The sequence below is a fragment of the Purpureocillium lilacinum genome (assembly GCF_023168085.1).
Source record: "Purpureocillium lilacinum CBS 284.36 DNA, scaffold_1, whole genome shotgun sequence".
Classification (NCBI taxonomy): Eukaryota; Fungi; Ascomycota; class Sordariomycetes; order Hypocreales; family Ophiocordycipitaceae; genus Purpureocillium; species Purpureocillium lilacinum.
In genome coordinates, this window is record NW_027072111.1 from 3431023 (window position 1) to 3447536 (window position 16514).

General features: G+C 54.7%; 3 protein-coding genes across 3 annotated transcripts; 2 read left to right on the plus strand and 1 right to left on the minus strand.

Moving 5' to 3' along the window:
* Positions 1–240: 240 nt before the first annotated feature.
* PLICBS_000749 (vacuolar membrane-associated protein iml1) lies at positions 241–5986 on the minus strand (the record flags this gene model as incomplete). Its single annotated transcript, XM_018318218.2, has 2 exons — positions 241–5355; positions 5411–5986. 2 exons carry the CDS (start codon positions 5984–5986, stop codon positions 241–243), a joined length of 5691 nt encoding a protein of 1896 aa, XP_018183743.2.
* Positions 5987–6684: 698 nt separating this feature from the next.
* On the plus strand, positions 6685–7719 carry PLICBS_000750 (uncharacterized protein; the record flags this gene model as incomplete). The annotated part of the gene is made up of 1 exon (XM_018318217.2): positions 6685–7719. The coding sequence occupies one exon, from the start codon at positions 6685–6687 to the stop codon at positions 7717–7719; it is 1035 nt and encodes a 344-aa protein (XP_018183742.2).
* Positions 7720–9324: 1605 nt separating this feature from the next.
* Positions 9325–10751, plus strand: PLICBS_000751 (uncharacterized protein; the record flags this gene model as incomplete). Its single annotated transcript, XM_018318216.2, has 4 exons — positions 9325–9740; positions 9787–10103; positions 10158–10514; positions 10561–10751. 4 exons carry the CDS (start codon positions 9325–9327, stop codon positions 10749–10751), a joined length of 1281 nt encoding a protein of 426 aa, XP_018183741.2.
* Between the last annotated feature and the right edge of the window lie 5763 nt (positions 10752–16514).

Sequence of the window (16514 nt, forward strand, 5' to 3'; positions counted from 1 at the left end):
CATGATATCGTATTGGTCTTGATGCGTGCTTCTGTGATCCGCGTGACTACATTGTAACTACAGCGCTCTGTTCCTTTCGCCAGGGACGAATACTCGAAACATTATCTGATTATACATGAAAACTTGCTCCGTGGATTTCGTCTCTCATATATCGAACAGATCGTTCTCTCGGCGCCGAGGAGCGGTATACCCTAAACAGCAACGCTTCGCGAGAATGAGCACCCCATCTTGACGCTGCCTTCACTTGCCCTTGGAGCCGAGTCCCATGCCGTCAAACTGCACGCTGCCCCTGCGCATAAACGTCATGGGGCTGCCCAGCCGCATGCTCGCGGCCAGCGCCGCGGCGCTCCTCTCGTTGCCGTCGCCAAGTCCAGCCGCACCGCCCAGCACACCAGGCGGCAGCCCGAGCGAGGGGATGCTAGCCTCCGGCACGGGCTCGAGGCCGGGCGGCCCCGTGGCGATGGACGAGGGCGTGTCGTGCACGCGCTGGCCCTTTTCGAGCGTTTCCTTGTAGAAGGCCTCGAGGGCAGCGGCGTCGTTGCAAAACGTCTCGAATTCTTCCTTGATGCCCTCTGCCACGCCGCCGCGACCGGACTGCGCTTTGCCACCGTGCGCGGATGAGTTGGTGCCAATTGCTGGTGTATCGACGGCTCGGAGGGCTGGGGACTGGTAGTGAAACGTCGGGCGCACCATCGGTGAGGCGGAACCGGCTGCAGGAGCAGGCTCGGACATGCTTTGTCCGCCGTACACCCCGCCGATGCTCATGAGTCGCCCCGCGCGATCGAGGTGCGTGGGCTGTTCGGACGGTCCCTGTGCGCGTATCTCCTTGTCCCGGGCGGCGCCAAAGCTTTTGTTATAAAGCCGATTCGCCAGCACGAGAAAGTTGCCGTCGTCGGTTATCTGCGCGAGGAGGGACCCGGACCGGTGTATGTACTGGGTGTACTTGAACTCGGGTTTGCCCCACGAGTACCGCACATCGACGTTACTCGGGAAGTTGCTTGCGGCCTCGAGATCGAGGACGAAGTCGAAGCTTTTGAGGATGGCAGACTGGTAGAAGTTCTTGCTAGGCGCTGCCTGGGGGCCGAGAGAATTCGGGTCGTAATACGCCTCGGGCTTCTCGTCTGGCGGACGCGCGGCGAGCTTGATGCGGAATGGCTTGCGGAAAGGATTGGATTCCGTAATGAGAGACGCCTCCTTGATGGGCACCTCGACGAGCCGTAGGCCGTACTGGCTGGCCTCCCGTTCCCAGCTCTCAATGACATCTTGCACCAACTTGGACGTCGCATTCATCCAGTCAATGCGGATATGGAAACAATTGTCTGGGTTGTGAAGGCGGTCGTAGTGCAGGTCGATGCGCTCGGGGCGGTATGACCTCTTTCGAGGGTCAATGTCGTATTTGATCACCTTGCTCAACACGACGCGAGGCCGGTTTTTGTTTCCAAAACCTGTCGAGACAATCGGCGTGGGGGCGGCAGAAGCAGGCGATAAACCGTCGGCTGAGCCTGGGGCGCGCACACTGGCATGCGGCGAGTCGCGACCCGTCTCGGACAGAGGCGTCGGCGGCACCGATGATGCGTCCTTTCGCTTGGAACTGAACCAACCAGGCTGCGCCTTTGCAAACTCGGGTGCCATCTGGTAAAAGTAGTTGCCGTCTCGGAACCTGTGGCGCTTTTCGACGTGTACGAATAGCCCCTTCTCATGCGGGCCCTTGGGCTCGGCACCATCCTTTTCTTTGTCCTTGTCTTTGATCTTGGGTTCTTCCTGTACCATCAACGCATTACCCAGCTGCTCTGCCTCTTCACGATCCTCCAAATCTTCAAAGTTGTCCAGAAGCCAGGTTGTCATGTCGGAACCAATGAAGGCTGCACTATGCATCCGCAGATGCCATCGTCTATTCCGCAAGGGCACACCGCCGTTCTCAACGGGTTGCTGGATTGCTTCAGCGAGGGCCGCAAGGTTGAGGTGCGACTTCTGGAATCTCTCCTTCCTCGTCACGAGCTTTCCCTTGCGTTGCAGGCCATCTAGGCCTTCCAGCAACGGCAGCGTCTCAAGCTCGGCCGCAATAACCGCCGAGGGATCATCTGTCTTGTAAATGATGTCCAAGGGGTTTCGGCGATTGTCCCGCGTCTGAAATCGCTTCTCAGAGGGAGGGAAGTAGCGGTTCTTCTGCCAAAGCTGAGCTAACCGCTTGATGCCTTCGATTCGCAATTCTTCGGGGTTGTCGCCAGTCTGCGTCCTCGGAATGGAAGGGTGTTTCGGGCTGAGAGGAATCAGAACGTACCGGGCGCGCCAGAATCTGAGACTCTCCATCATCTCGTCATGATGGCCGGCGAGGAATGAGTCGATAGTGTTCCAGTTGCGCTCCAGTTTGGGTGTGAGAATGTCAACCTTTCGAGTCTCGTAGCTGTCATCGAGCAGCGTTCGAATGGCCGGCTTGTAAACCGTGGAGAATCCTTCGGATACAGAAGACTCGGCCGGTTTGCGCACGTATATGTTGACCTCCACTTCTGTGCCGTTGACACAAGAAAGTTGATGAATTGTATTCCCAACTGACATAAAAACGCTCGTGCCATCATCCAACGGTTGGTCTCGGGAGAAAATATCCGCGATTTTGATGAGCTTCTGTCCAAATGCCTGCGCCACGGAAGGCCCGACGATGACCTGGAAGCCATGTGAGAAGCGCATGCTGATGAGCTCCTTGATGAATTCCTTTCGGGACTTAGGTTCCTCAGCTACGTCATCATCGGCATTTTGATCCACGTTGTATGGGTGTCGCTGGTACTCCGCGTCGAACTGGGCCTTCGGAGGGAAATATTCGGTCGTAAGGGGCACAGCGGCAGGGCAACAGAGCGTCTTCCATTTTTGTACCTTCATGTCCGAGGTTCGTGGGAAGACATGCTGCCATCGACTGTACAGGACGGTATCGTCTATGCGATGATGTTCTGGATTGGATGGGTTTAGGAGACTGAGCCAAGGCGTGACGGCGGTCTTTGGAGACAATGTCGTCGGTAGCTCGGGCACTACTCCGGCCCGCAGCTTGCTGGTGTACACCTTTTGCGCGTCCTCGGCCCGCAAAGCGTTGGAGTACCGTACGTCGTTGTCATCCTCATGCCTCTCTCGCCTGATGTTTGGCTGTGGGAAGGCAGTTGGTGGCGGTACGAGGTAACTGGTTGCCACATCTTGTCTGGTCGGTCCATCTCGCTTCGAAATCGGGATGCTGGGTGTGGCCGAGATTCCCTCAGCTATGGACTCGCGTGCGTCGGATTTCGATTTACGCGCCGACGAAGAAGATGTGGCACTCGCAATTGTCTGTGGTGTCGTTGGCCTCAAATCCGAAAGAGACCTCGGAGCAGACGGTGGCCGCAGATCGCCTGCTGATACAACAGCGGCACTGACGGTCTCCGCCTTGACCTCTGCCACTGCTGCCTTTGGAGCAGCAATTCCGAATCCTCGTTGACCTAGACTGATGTGCCTCATAAACTTTGGGGTCTTTGGAGTCTTTGGTGCCGTCTCCGGCGGGGGCAGCTTGGGTGTCGGGATCGAATGCTCCCTTGGCTTTCTTTCGATGGCCATATTTGGTTTTTCTACTTCTGCTGTGGTCAGGGAGAATTTCCTAGAAGCCGCCTGACCATAGTGCTTCCTCTCTGGCAGAGAGGTCCCTAACGCGGTAGCGTCCTCAGACTGCTGCCTTCGAGGCATGTCGTCCAGTTCAATTCGATGCTTCGAGGAGTGATGGTGGTGCCGTGCGGACAGGTGGCTTCTGGAGTCATCAAACTCCTGTAAGTGTTTCCATATTGACTTCTCCCCAGGGCGTGCGAGCCTATCGGGAGCAAACTTTTGGAAGCCGATGACACCGTCGACGAGAGTCTCCGGAGCCCGCCGGTTGGGGATATAAAGCGTGTCGCCAATGCGATCCTGGCGCCGCTTCGAAGCGGCTGTGCCTTCAATGGCATGCGTTGGGTAGTGAGGGTCTGACTGCAGCGGAGCAGCCTCGATCTCGTTGGCATCTAAGACGCTCCGCATCTGCAAGTCGTACATACGGCATCTAATCCTGAACTCGTCCTCGTCGTCCTGTTCGACCCTATTCGACACAGTGAGAGCAATGCCCGCGTAAGACAGTGCTTCATTGGAGGTGCCGGTCCAGAAAGAAACATGTAGCCATTGAGGCAGGGCGTAGCACCACTCCTCATTTGCTGCCATCGAGGTAAGGGACTCGATACGGCGCGCAACTGTAGAAGCTTTGGTGGGCGAGAAAGACCCAGTCAAAGACTGATAACTACCAACGACGGGCGTTGGCTGATTCGGCGTACTATCGCGGCTCTGGTATGACCTGGAAAACGATGCGCCCTGGCCCAGCGGGTGGTCTTCAGAGAACCGGGGATTCCTGTACTTGAACAGAGGAACGGAGTGCAGCGGCATCCTGGGCATGCATATGAGATCTATGCCCATTCCGTTGCCTACCAAGGCTTCCGTGGTCCTCCGCAAAGTCTCGTAGTCGACCTCAAAGATCCCCGGGCCCGGGGTGATGACAGCGATGGAGATGCCGGTGCGAGTGAGATCTCTGTCGATGTAATCGTGGGCGAATTGTGATGCCGCTAGATTGATGGCCTCGAGCACGTTTCCGTGAACGGAAAGTGACGATTCCGCCTTGATCCTTGTCACTGGGCCATCTTTGCCTCCGAACTCGTCTGAGCAATGGTCCCAAAAGGCGCCAACGTGTTGATGGTGGAGACTTATGTCTCGTCGGAAGAAGTTGAACTCCCTTTTGAGCTGATAGAGAATCTTTGTCCACTCTCCGCTGGCCATCTGGCTGACCACCACCCGGTAAAAGTCCTTGTACGGCCGGCGGTTACCGTATGGCTGTACTCCCGTGTAGTAGTCGCTCTGCAGCGCTTCGGTCGCCAGCTCGCTTGAGATGCCAGTGTCGTATTCCACGCGCGCGAAAAGGACTATGCTGACAAGATGTTTCACTCTCAGAAGAGCCCAGCGCTTGAACATGGCGGGAAGAAAGCCGTTGACGACCTTGTTGAACATGATCTCCCCAGAGCTCTCCGAGTCAAAGTCCCACATCTCCCGGGACATTTGTATGAAGAGCATGTATCTGGCGGATTCGCTGCGGAAGATTGGCCTGGTGTCTCGGACAAAGAAGGCAGAGTGCACGTTCTGGCCCTCGACGAAGACCGCCGTGACCTGGGCCTTAATGGTGCCCATAAAGAGTATGGACTGTCCCTTGTACACAGTCTTCTGCGTCAGCTCCCCGACGGTCAGCCTCCACATGTCTGCCCTGGAAAGATATTGATCCTTGAAAGTCATCTCGACGTGCGTAGCCTCGGTCGCGGGGTGGTCCTTATCGACCTTCATCATGTCGTCAGCGATGCTGTTTCTGCCAGAAGTGGGGTGGGGCAAGTACCGGAGCAAGCAACACCTGATGGCCCTTCTTCATGCCGAAGGCGTCGGCAATATGCTTGACAACGTAGACCTCGGCCTCGGGATACCGGGCCTTCATCTCCTTGGTCATATCCTTCGCCACGAAGATGTATCGGTGGTGAGCGCAATCGTGATCGCCCCCCATTGCCCTCGCGCCATCGCAGTGATCGTGAGACGGCTGCTTGTTGAGGCTCCCGTAGGCACCTGAGGAGGTGCGCGCGGAATCGCCTTTGGCCAGAACGGTGATGGACATGAGGGATCCGGGTTTAACTTCGGGGCCGAGCAGGTCGAGGTTGAGGAGGACCTCATCGCGGACGTAGCTCTCGTTGACGGTGACATGGCAGTATCTCTCGGTGCGGCGACGGCCCCTGTCGTCTCTTATAGTCGAATGCGTCGAGTTGCTACCAGGGGAGCCAGGCGAAGTGGCGAGAGGGCGGTGGAGGTGATGGTGATGATGGTGGAAGGGGTGATGGTCGTGGCCGCCGCTCGTCTGCCGGAGATGGGACCATCGTGGACCCCGGCGCGGGCCCGACGGTGCTGTTCCGGCATTTCGAGACATGGAGACGACTCGAGTCTCATCCCAGGGACGTGATCGGACCGCGTGCAAGCAATTGCATGGCGGAGATGTGAGCGCGAGGATGGCGGGCGGACAGAGCTGCGCTCCGATGTTGTCAGTTGACGTCGCGGCAGAATTGAGGCGCGCAGCTCCGCCGCTGCGGGCGGCGACACACCGCCTTCTACTTTTGGCCCACACCAAGCGCCCCATGGGTACCCACGATGTTGCCATCGATCGCAGGCCGGCCTGTGAACTGCACGATAATCATGCAAAGGTGCTAACGGCTTTACGATAGGTGTGAATGTAGTAGTGCGAGCGCACCTACTAGTCTGGGCCTCTGCTTGCTCCTAGTGGCGGCTCATGCTTCGCGGCCAGATGCGAGGTAGGGCCCAGTGCACTCACATCTACAGCACGGCCACACTTCTCGTAGCAGCAAACTAATGCACGCCCATGAGGGCCAACATATGAACTGAGGCAATTACTAACTGAACAATAAGATCAAGTCCTGTAAATGACACGAAATTCCCCGGCCGGCAATAAATTCCGAGTCGTGGTGAACAGACAGTCCACTTCGGGAACCGACGCCGACTACCGACATGGGTCCGCCAAATGCCCGGCTAACACAGCACTGTTAAAGACCCCGAGGAAAACGCTGAATTTTGATACTATGACCGATAAATTTGGTCTTCAAAGGACTCATGATGGTGCAACTACCCGAGCCGCTTGCCAACTTCCCTCGAGCCCAGCTTCTTTACCCTGGGCCTAGTTCTCTCCACCGACTCGACAGATTGAGCTCCAACTATGCGGATCAAAACATCAGCGTATGGGTCAAGCGTGAAGATATGAACTCGCCCATTGGCCTCGGTGGCAATAAGATGCGGAAACTTGAATACATCGTCCCCGAGATTCTCGCCAGAGGGTGCGACACCTTAGTCACGATTGGCGGAACGCAGTCAAATCATTGCCGCCAGGTAGCAGCACTCGGCGCAAAACTGGGCTTGAAAGTGATCACCGTCCATCAAAAGCGAGGGTTGGAGGAGACAGAACAATGGAGACGATTCGGAAACCAACAACTCTCTCGCCTGATGGGTTCTTCGGCCTACTTTGCGGGAAATGCAGATGACGTGCTACAAAAGGTCCGAGACAGTGGAGGCAACCCATACTTCATTCCTGCGGGTGCAAGTCGCCATCCTCTAGGAGCTCTCGGGTTCGTACGATGGGCATTTGAGCTGGAAGAGCAGGAGAAGTCCATGGGCGTTTTCTTCGAGACCGTCATTGTATCGTCGCATAGCGGAGCAACGGCCGCAGGCATGATTTCGGGATTCAAGTTGTCGTCGGTCTTACGACAGCGCAAGGGAGAAGACGTGCGACAAAGGAAGGTCGTATCTATCGATGCGGACAACAGAGACCCCAAGGTTCTTAGGGACATTATTCTCGGCATCGCGAAGAACGCGGCTTTAAAGATCGGACTGAACCCAGACACGCTTACGGAAGATGATGTGATCGTGGAAGACAGGTTTGCAGCAGGGGCGTATGCCAACCCGGATAGAGGCACGTTGGACGCATTGCGGATGGCGGCGTCTATGGATGCCCTGATACTGGACCCTGTGTACTCGGGCAAGGCGTTCGCTGGACTGTTGGGACTCCTTGGAGCCAAGCAGATCCGAAGCGGGACCAAGGTGCTCTTTGTTCATACAGGTGGTCTGCCTGCACTAGGTCTATATAGCCAACTGTAATACAAGCCCTTGACAGTATGGAAGCGTGTCCAGTTCTTACGTGGAGCGTAGATATCCTCATCAAAGTGCTGTAGATGCCGCAAGTTGCTAGTAGAGGGGCGCACCAGGGGCTCTAGACACGGCGACCACGTTGTACCTACGGAAACTCGACCGGTTTCGCATCCGAACTGACAAATAGCTTCACTCGCCCCGACCAGGCAGCCGGACAATTCCCTTTACTCTCGATTACCACCGTTTCCGAGCCATCTAGCTTCGCAACTAGCGAATACAGTCTCCAACTAGTAGCGCTCCTCAGATGTGTGTCATCCGTAGAGATAATGAATATCGGTTACATCATTCAAGGACCATTCTTACTGGCCCATTTGACCCTGTCCAGGCGGTCGCTCCTCTCGGAGGAGCTTCCCGACGCAGATGCCGCAGTGCACAGTCTGGTGGGGTGCAGCAACACGTCCACAGAGCTGATAAAGAGAACCTTCATTCACCCCATGTTCTATGCCATCTCACTGTGCATTCAAACCTTCACCCCAATACGTACGTAACATCGAGCAATCACAAGACCGCAAGATGCCTTCAAGCCACACGAAGCAAGTTATCTCTACCGACCAAGCTCCCGCCCCACGCAAGGGACTCTACAGCCAGGCTATCATTGCAGGCAATCTTGTTTTCTGCTCCGGGCAGACCCCAGTTGATCCGAAGACTCCTGGCCAGTTGAGCGACGGGGGAATCCGCGAGCATACGGTAAGCACCCGATAGAGGATGCCTGAAGCCCGACTGACCCAATCAGCAACAATGCATTGCGAATCTAGAAGCGGTACTCCACGCAGCTGGCTCAGACCTGTCCAAGGTCGTCAAAGTAAATGTGTACATAACCGACATGAATGACTTCGCAGCCATGAACGAAGCATACCAAGGACATTGGGGCTCAGGGCTGCCCACTCGAACGTAGGAAGATCGACTCCGGTAGATATGACGAGGCTAATCGTTAATTAGGTGCGTAGTAGTGAAGGAACTCCCCCGTGGGGCAGATGTTGAGATGGAGTGTGTGGCTACTGTAAGATAGCAGATGCGGGCCTCGCCCAACATAAAGTCCCGGCCACCCGAGTAGACTTGCTTAGGAAAGATCGGATCTTGGAAATGCAATGGCTTCAATATCTCCAATGCATATCAATGTCTTCTGGATGAAAGACTGTCTTGATTGCCCACTGGCCAAGGGCACTGTAAGCTCTGGCTACATGTAGACGACCCGGAGTCGTGCATGTCTATCCGTCGGCCGGATGCCCGTGATCGCGCGTGGTTCATTTCGTCACGCACTTGACACACAGCGAGAAAGAGAGGGTGCAAAACCTCTGCAAAGATGCCTACCAACTGTGCGAGAAGGGCGCCGGAATTATTTGCCGAGCTTCAATCTCAGTCTCTCACAGGCCGATCATTCTTGGCGCCGGGATTTGGTGCCGAGCTTCGGTCTCAAGGGCCGACCGTTCCTGGTACCCCGTGTTTACACTGGCTACACTGCGTGACACCAAACAAACATATAACATGTGCACCAATTGCACCATCATGTTTTGTGCTTGTGTTGCCCAATAATTTACCGTGAACATCATCAAAATGCCTGGTCTGAATCCCATTTCTCGCTATGAGCGACCTTCGCCTTTCCAACGCGCTGACTCGGACAACACGAAACAAGAAATCATGCACGAAGAGGTAGTTTCACCCGGAATCAAGGAGACGAACACAGCGCAACCCGGCCGTGGAGAACTCGTCCGCGGACTCAAGCAGCGCCATGTGGCAATGATAGCTATCGCCGGTTCCATTGGTACTGGATTGATCATTGGCACAGGCGCTGCCCTCGCAAAGGCCGGCCCCGCCGGTATATTCATCACCTACTCCATGGTAGGCCTCATTGTCTTCCAGGTGCTAAGCGGAATGGGTGAGATGGCTGCATGGCTACCCATGCCATCAGGCTTCACTGGCTATGCCACGCGCTTTGTCGATCCGTCTCTGGGGTTTGCTCTGGGCTGGGTGTATGTATCCGGATCCGTCTCGAGGTCTTTGGCTAACCGATTGTAGCTACTGGTGTAGGTATATCGTCGCTATGCCGAACCAGCTAGTAGCCTCGTCCCTGGTCATCCAATACTGGCTGCCGAGTGATAAGGTAAATCCGGCGGTGTTCGTCGCCATCTTCCTGGTAGCCATTATCTTTATCAACTTTTTCGGGGTCGCCGTATTTGGCGAGATGGAATTTTGGTTCGGTCTCATCAAATGCATCACGTTACTCGGCCTGATCATCCTGTGCGTTATCCTTGCTGCAGGAGGGGGCCCAAATCACCACGCTACTGGATTCCAATACTGGTCTGATCCTGGAGCTTTTCACCCTTACATACTACGTGAGAACTCTTTCACAGCTATCCAGCTTACTTCGACTCTAATAAAATTGATAGATGGCTCTGCGGGCAACTTTCTTTCGTTTTGGTCTGGTTCCATTGACGCCGTTTTCGCATATGCTGGCATCGAGCTGATTGGCGTCACTGCCGGCGAAACTCAGAATCCCACGAAAGCCATTCCAAAAGCGATCAGGCTAACCTTTGTGCGCATATGCTTCTTCTATGTTGCCGCCGTGTTTGTGTTGGGCCTACTTGTGCCTTACAACAGCGAGGAACTCCTCTTTGCTGTTAAATCCAGGGCCTCTGCGAATGCTAGTCCGTTTATTGTGGCTGTTGTTCTGGCGGGAATCCCAGTGCTGCCAGGCTTCTTCAACGCTTGCATCCTATTCTTCACATTCTCAACAGCTAGTTCTGGTGCGTGCTTCCTGGATTGTGTAAATACTGCTCTGACACGCGATAGATCTGTACGTCGCCGTGCGGACCCTCTACGGCCTTGCAAAAGAGAATAAGGCACCGGCTATATTCGCTCGAACAGACAACCGAGGAGTGCCGCTCTATGCTCTTGCTGCAAGCTCCATTTTCGGCTGCTTAGGCTTCATGACTGCGCGGTCGGCTGGAAAAGTTGTCTTCACTTATTTGGTCAACGTGTAAGACCCCTCCGCCGTGGCGATGTCCCCATACTGATGATATAAAGAGTTACTATTTTTGGGCTTCTCACTTGGATAAGCCTTCTGGTCGCGCACATTGGCTTTGTGCGCGCCAGGCGGGCGCAGGGCGTAGCCAATTCGCAGATGCACTACGTTGCTCCTGCTGGGATCATTGGCTCCTACGCAGCTCTGGTTGTCTGCGTATTGATTGCCCTGTTCAAAAACTTTGATGTTTTCGTCCCCTCTGTTAATGGAGGACAATTCAACTACAAAGGCTTTATCACGGGATATCTGGGCATTCCCCTCTATCTGGTGCTGATATTTGGGTGCAAGTGGTACTGGCGCCCGCGCAGAGTAAGAGCCGAGAGCGCAGATTTGTTTTCAGGGAGGGAAGCGATGTGCGAGGAAATAGATTCTGCACGTGAATCTGAAGAATGCGAGAGGCCTGCCTGGAAACGCTATACCAGTTGGCTTTGGTAAGATAGTCAGACACCCTTACAGTCCGAGAATATGCTCTGTGTACACAGCTCGTACATTGGAAGGTGTGGTGCAAGAGCATTTGGAATTCTAGTACTTCTAGCATAATCCTGTTATCTCATCTTGGACACATTCATCCACCCGAAAATGGAGAAAAACTATTGAAACCCAATGAATTGATCTAGATATGCACTACAGGCTCATTCCCAACATCTTTCAGAGCATCTTGCAGCCCCATCACAGCCTTCTTTATCCCGGCCTTCACACTCTCAGGCGGCGGCGGATATGGTCTCCGTGGCAGCACCTTGTCATCAGCATCTTTTATCCCCGCAGCTTTTGCACTCGTAAGGGACACCGCGAATTTCGTCGCGGCAACGCTCATGCGGCAAACCTGCTCTGCCAAAGATATTGCCCGCTGAACTGCCATGGCCTCATCTACATGTCCCGCCTTGTAACGGGTATATACCCGCACCACTGCGGCTGGACACACATTTGCCATGGCGGCAATGCAGCCCACGGAGCCAGCAGCCATTCCACCAATCAAGAAATCTGACTGTCCGCCAAAAGTTGAGAACCGCCAAGGTCGGAATGTAGCTGCCAGGCGGACGATCTTGCCGACATTACCGCAGGTAAGCTTAACACCCACAATGTTGTTGTGGCGTTCCGTCAATGCGATGATGGTGTCTGTGTCCATGTCCACGCCGTTACAGACCGCTGGAAAATTGTATATGACGATAGGCAAAGGCGATTTGGCGGCGATCTCATTAAAGAAATCGAACAACACCGCGGTGGTTGTTGCTTTGCCGAAGTAAGCCGGGGGCAGAACGAGAGCGTAGTCGGCGCCAGCGTCTGCCGCGTCTGCAATGTTTTCTAACACCTGGCGAGTAGAGTGCTGGCCTACGCCAGCCATGATGGGGAAGCGAGGGCCGACTGCCTCTCGGGCAGCAACTATCAACGTTGACCGCTCAGCCCGGGTCAAGAGGAAAGCCTCCGAGTTCGTTCCAAGCACCACTAGGCCGGTAAGGCCGGTGGTTGAGAGGTATCGATAGTATCGTCTTTGTTCAATTAAGTCGATCTGATCGTTCTCATGATCGAAGAACGTGATGGCTGGGCACCAGACTCCCGCTGGTGGAACAGGTGCTGGGGTAGTCGCTATGAGCGCTGTCTGTGAGGCTACAGGCATATTTTCGTTTGCTTTTAGAGTCGCCGTTGCTTGTAGCAGCTGAACACAATATGAAACTTCGGCTTAATCATTTCAATGTACAGGAACGTTAACTTTTGAACAATTTTGGCCCTTATTCGAGCTTCTCCGTCATCATATCGGGTCTCGGTGGCGGTTTCCGACTCTTCGGCAAGCGGTGCCGAACCCCGCCATCGGACATCCTTGTGGTCGCCGGGCAAAGCCATTGCTCGTCATTCCCTACCCCTACATGGCCGTCTCCAGAAAACACCAGAGTTAGGTACCGGCCCTAGGACGCCTGCCTCGTATATGTGATGCCCGGTGACAGCAGCCGGCGGAAGGCCAAAGCGTCAGTCACCCACCTCACTGCTGGTTAGTCGCACACTCACTCCAAGGGACGCAGGTGTCTCCGTTGTAAATCCAAGAAGATCAAATGCACTGGCACAACGCCGTGTTTGCACTGCATTCGGCATTCTGTCGACTGCGTCTTCGAAAATAACGGAAAGAAGATCTGGATCTCTGAGAAGTGCCGAGTTCTACACCCTTGAGCGATCTCGGCTGACATGCATGCAGCAAGTTCCACCAACTCCAGGCAAAGGTGCTACATCTGGAGAGAAAACTCGCCGAATCTGCTGCAGAACCGGTAACACCAGGTAACTTGGCTGTGCATGAGGCTGAGACAGAATGTGCGCCAGTACAGCAGGAGCTATCCAGTTTTCAACTGACTCCAAGCTCGCGGCCGAGCGTTCCATACCATGCGAGCGACGGAATATCTCCATGTGGACTCGAGCTTTCAGACGCAACATGCCACTCTACTACGGAGGGAGACGAGGCAGACCATGCACAGTCCTCAAACAGCCTCCACACAATAACCGGTCAGTCGTTCACCTGGCTGTTCGGGCGAAATGGCCAGACTCTCGTCGCCAATGCACTACACGGGTCTGAGGAGCACATGCATGGTCCGGAAGCGCACGAAACGTACCCGCTGGTGTTACAGAAGTTGCCCGATGAACTTCCCTGTGATGAGTTCGTCGAATACATGGTCCAGACGACGCTGTTCCGCCTCGGCCCGGTGTACTACCTTGTCGACAAAGTCAAATTTCTCGCTCGCATGCAAATGTTTTACAAGGACACCAAGCGCGGCGTGCGCAATGTGACAGGGCTATGGTTCGTTCAATTGCTTCTTTTTGTCGCACTGGGGAAACTGTTTGTCGGTGTTGCGCCGTCAGATATCGGCCCTCCTGGTGCGCCGGAATTCGTACGTGCCATGAGACTACTTCCAGACATCACGGCCTTACATGTGGACCCAGTTCATTCTATGGAGGTGCTGTGTCTGGTGGCTTTGTATTTGCTCTCGTCCGACAGGTCACATGCCGCATATTCCACCGTAAGTGCCATGACCATCATTCCAGCAAGATGCTAAGTCATGTCAAGATAAGCCAAGCACATAGCCTCGCAGTCTCATATGGCACCTGCCATGGCCAATTGTCAGACGAAGAAAGGGAGCATTTCCGTCGTCTCTGGTGGACCATTTACATCATCTGCGTCAAAGCCTGCGATGCAGGCGGCATCTGTCCGAGCCTGACGGAGGGCGAAATAGCCATAGGCCTCCCAGAAAATGATGACGGAGGCATCAACTCGTGCATTCGCCTACATGCAAAAGTGTGCACCCTCACGGCGAGACTGTCAAAGTGTAAGTGCAGCACGGCCAGGTATGAATGGACACTTACACGGGCAAAGCTGCACACCGAGTCAACGGCGATTACGTTTCAGGACTCGAACAAGTCTTCGTATCTATGAACGCTCTCGCGGACGAATTCATCGAACGCTTCCACATCACGCTATCGCGACCGGCGACAATTCGCCGAACAGCAGCAACACTCCACCTAGCATATCATCAATGCACCATCATTGCCAGCCGCCCCATTTTTGCAGCCCAGCTTCGTTCTGTGGTAAATGGCTCAGACGCCAGACCGCTGTCCGAACCGGCAAGCACGGTATTCAACACTTGTATCGAAGCGGCCAAATCTAACCTGAAGATCCTCTGGGTGTTGCATCAGCAAACGCGACTTGGTAAGTATTGCAGCAATCTTTACGTAAATTCTTTCTAATTTCACGTAGATCCCTTTCTACCATTTGATACAGACTGGATGTACTCGGCTGCTTCGATTCTTTCGCTATCTCGTTTGATGCGATATATGCCTCCTGAATGTGACACAAGGCTGCAACAGGCGTCTGTCATGTTAGCTTGGATGGCGGCGAAAGGCGACCGAGTCGCACATCGAGCTAGCATGTCACTCAACGAGACGCAGTCGTTGGTGGAGGCACTGTTGAGCCGGCGGGAGCACGGCGTTGAAACAAATCTGCCACCTTTTGTGTCCTCGCCGAATTGGCTTTGGGACTCGTTGGATATTGAGGAGGGTGCGACGAACCAGCCGCTTGATCCGACGCAGCTTAATAGTTCTGTCTTCGATGGTGAAGTAGGGGGGCTCTTTGAAGAGCGGTGGCTATGGTACCAGATGTAGTCAGGGTTCAGTTAGAGTGGGTTAGAGCTTGGCAGCGTTACTTACACCCACGAAGCATTCCCACGTTACCTGTGGTCTCAGGTATTTACAGGGTGCTCACATGCACGGCAATCACGGAGCTCACAAGCGCGACAGTCAAGCTGCTTCACGGCACTTTTCCTCGGCATCGCCCGTTATACGATGCCACCTTTCACCCGGCGAGCATCCGCGCACGCCTACGCAACCCGGTTCCTGATGAGTGATTGCATCATCGACTCTCAGTGCGACCGTTTCGTGACGCTCCACTCCCGCGTTTGCGTCCCGGTTCCTCCCCCGAATGGTTGCGGTTTACAGAGCGCGCTCAGTGCGTGACCCTGGATGATGGCGCCTCTCTGAGGGGCATCGCGAGTGCCCGGGGTTCTCAAGGGCCCCAAAATGCTTTCCCCAAAGCATGAATGTTCCCGCGATCCTGCTGGGTGTGCGCCGCCACCAGATGAGCTTCCGTAGCTCACTGGGCACAGCATGCGCGTAAACCCTCTGCCAAGATATCTTTTTAACTTATTTCGTCTGATCCTCGTCTGGATCCCAGAATCCCAGACCCAGCTCGCGAGTCGGTGATGTGTTGGGCAGTACTAGCGCCATCGCGAGTATAACAGTGAGACCTCATTCCTTGGTGCGGCGGTGTAATGTATCACATTTCCTCATGCCACAGAGCACGAACGCGACACGAACCACGTTCTTCTCAGACCCAAACTCCCCCATGGAGCCATACCACAGGTGCCGCACATGATATGGCCAAGACCAAGTGGCCGCGTCGGAGCAGCGATTGGGTAAAGAGCCCGTCACCTCAACTTAGATAACAAGGCATGCCACGGCAAGGCCGGATTTTCACTGCGTTTTGTCTGCCGCCACACATAATCACAACCATGGTAGCATGGTTTGCTCTATTTTTTTTCCCCCTGGCGCCTGTATATTCATAACCCTTGACTGCCGAATCCGTACCGAGCTTCCTGATCCGTTCGCTCCGCCGCATAAACTGCAACCTCGCGAGCCTCAATACGACACAACACCGAAACACAGCCAGACAGCCATAGTCCACAGGTCGAGGCAGGCATTGCCTCTCCGGGCTTCCAATTGAATATTAGTGTAAGCCATATTGTTCTGGGTAGGTTCCTGCCTGCACCGCATCCACGGTGTTTTGGAGGGGCCGATCCGACGCCAACTGGGCTTCCTCATGCGGATGTTCCAAGCTGATCTTCCCCAAAGCTAACCTCAGGTAAGATAGCTGCCGCTGCCGACTATTAACGGATCAAAAACGGCACCGTCCCGACGCATTGACGCGGGCAGCTAATGCCCACCGTCGTGTAAAAACCTCGCCGCCTTCAAAATGGCTTGTGCCAAGATCTCTCGAAAGCAGCGTCTGATTGCGACCATTGCCATTTCGTTCTCTTTCTTTGTTGCTGAGCTTATTGGTGAGTTTCGGTTTCGAGCCGGGCGAGTTTTGTTTGCTGAGACGCGAGCCAGCCGGTTTCTATACACACTCGCTGGCCCTCGTGGCCGACGCTTTTCACTACGTACGTGTCGTGTGTGCCCGTGAAGCGATGCT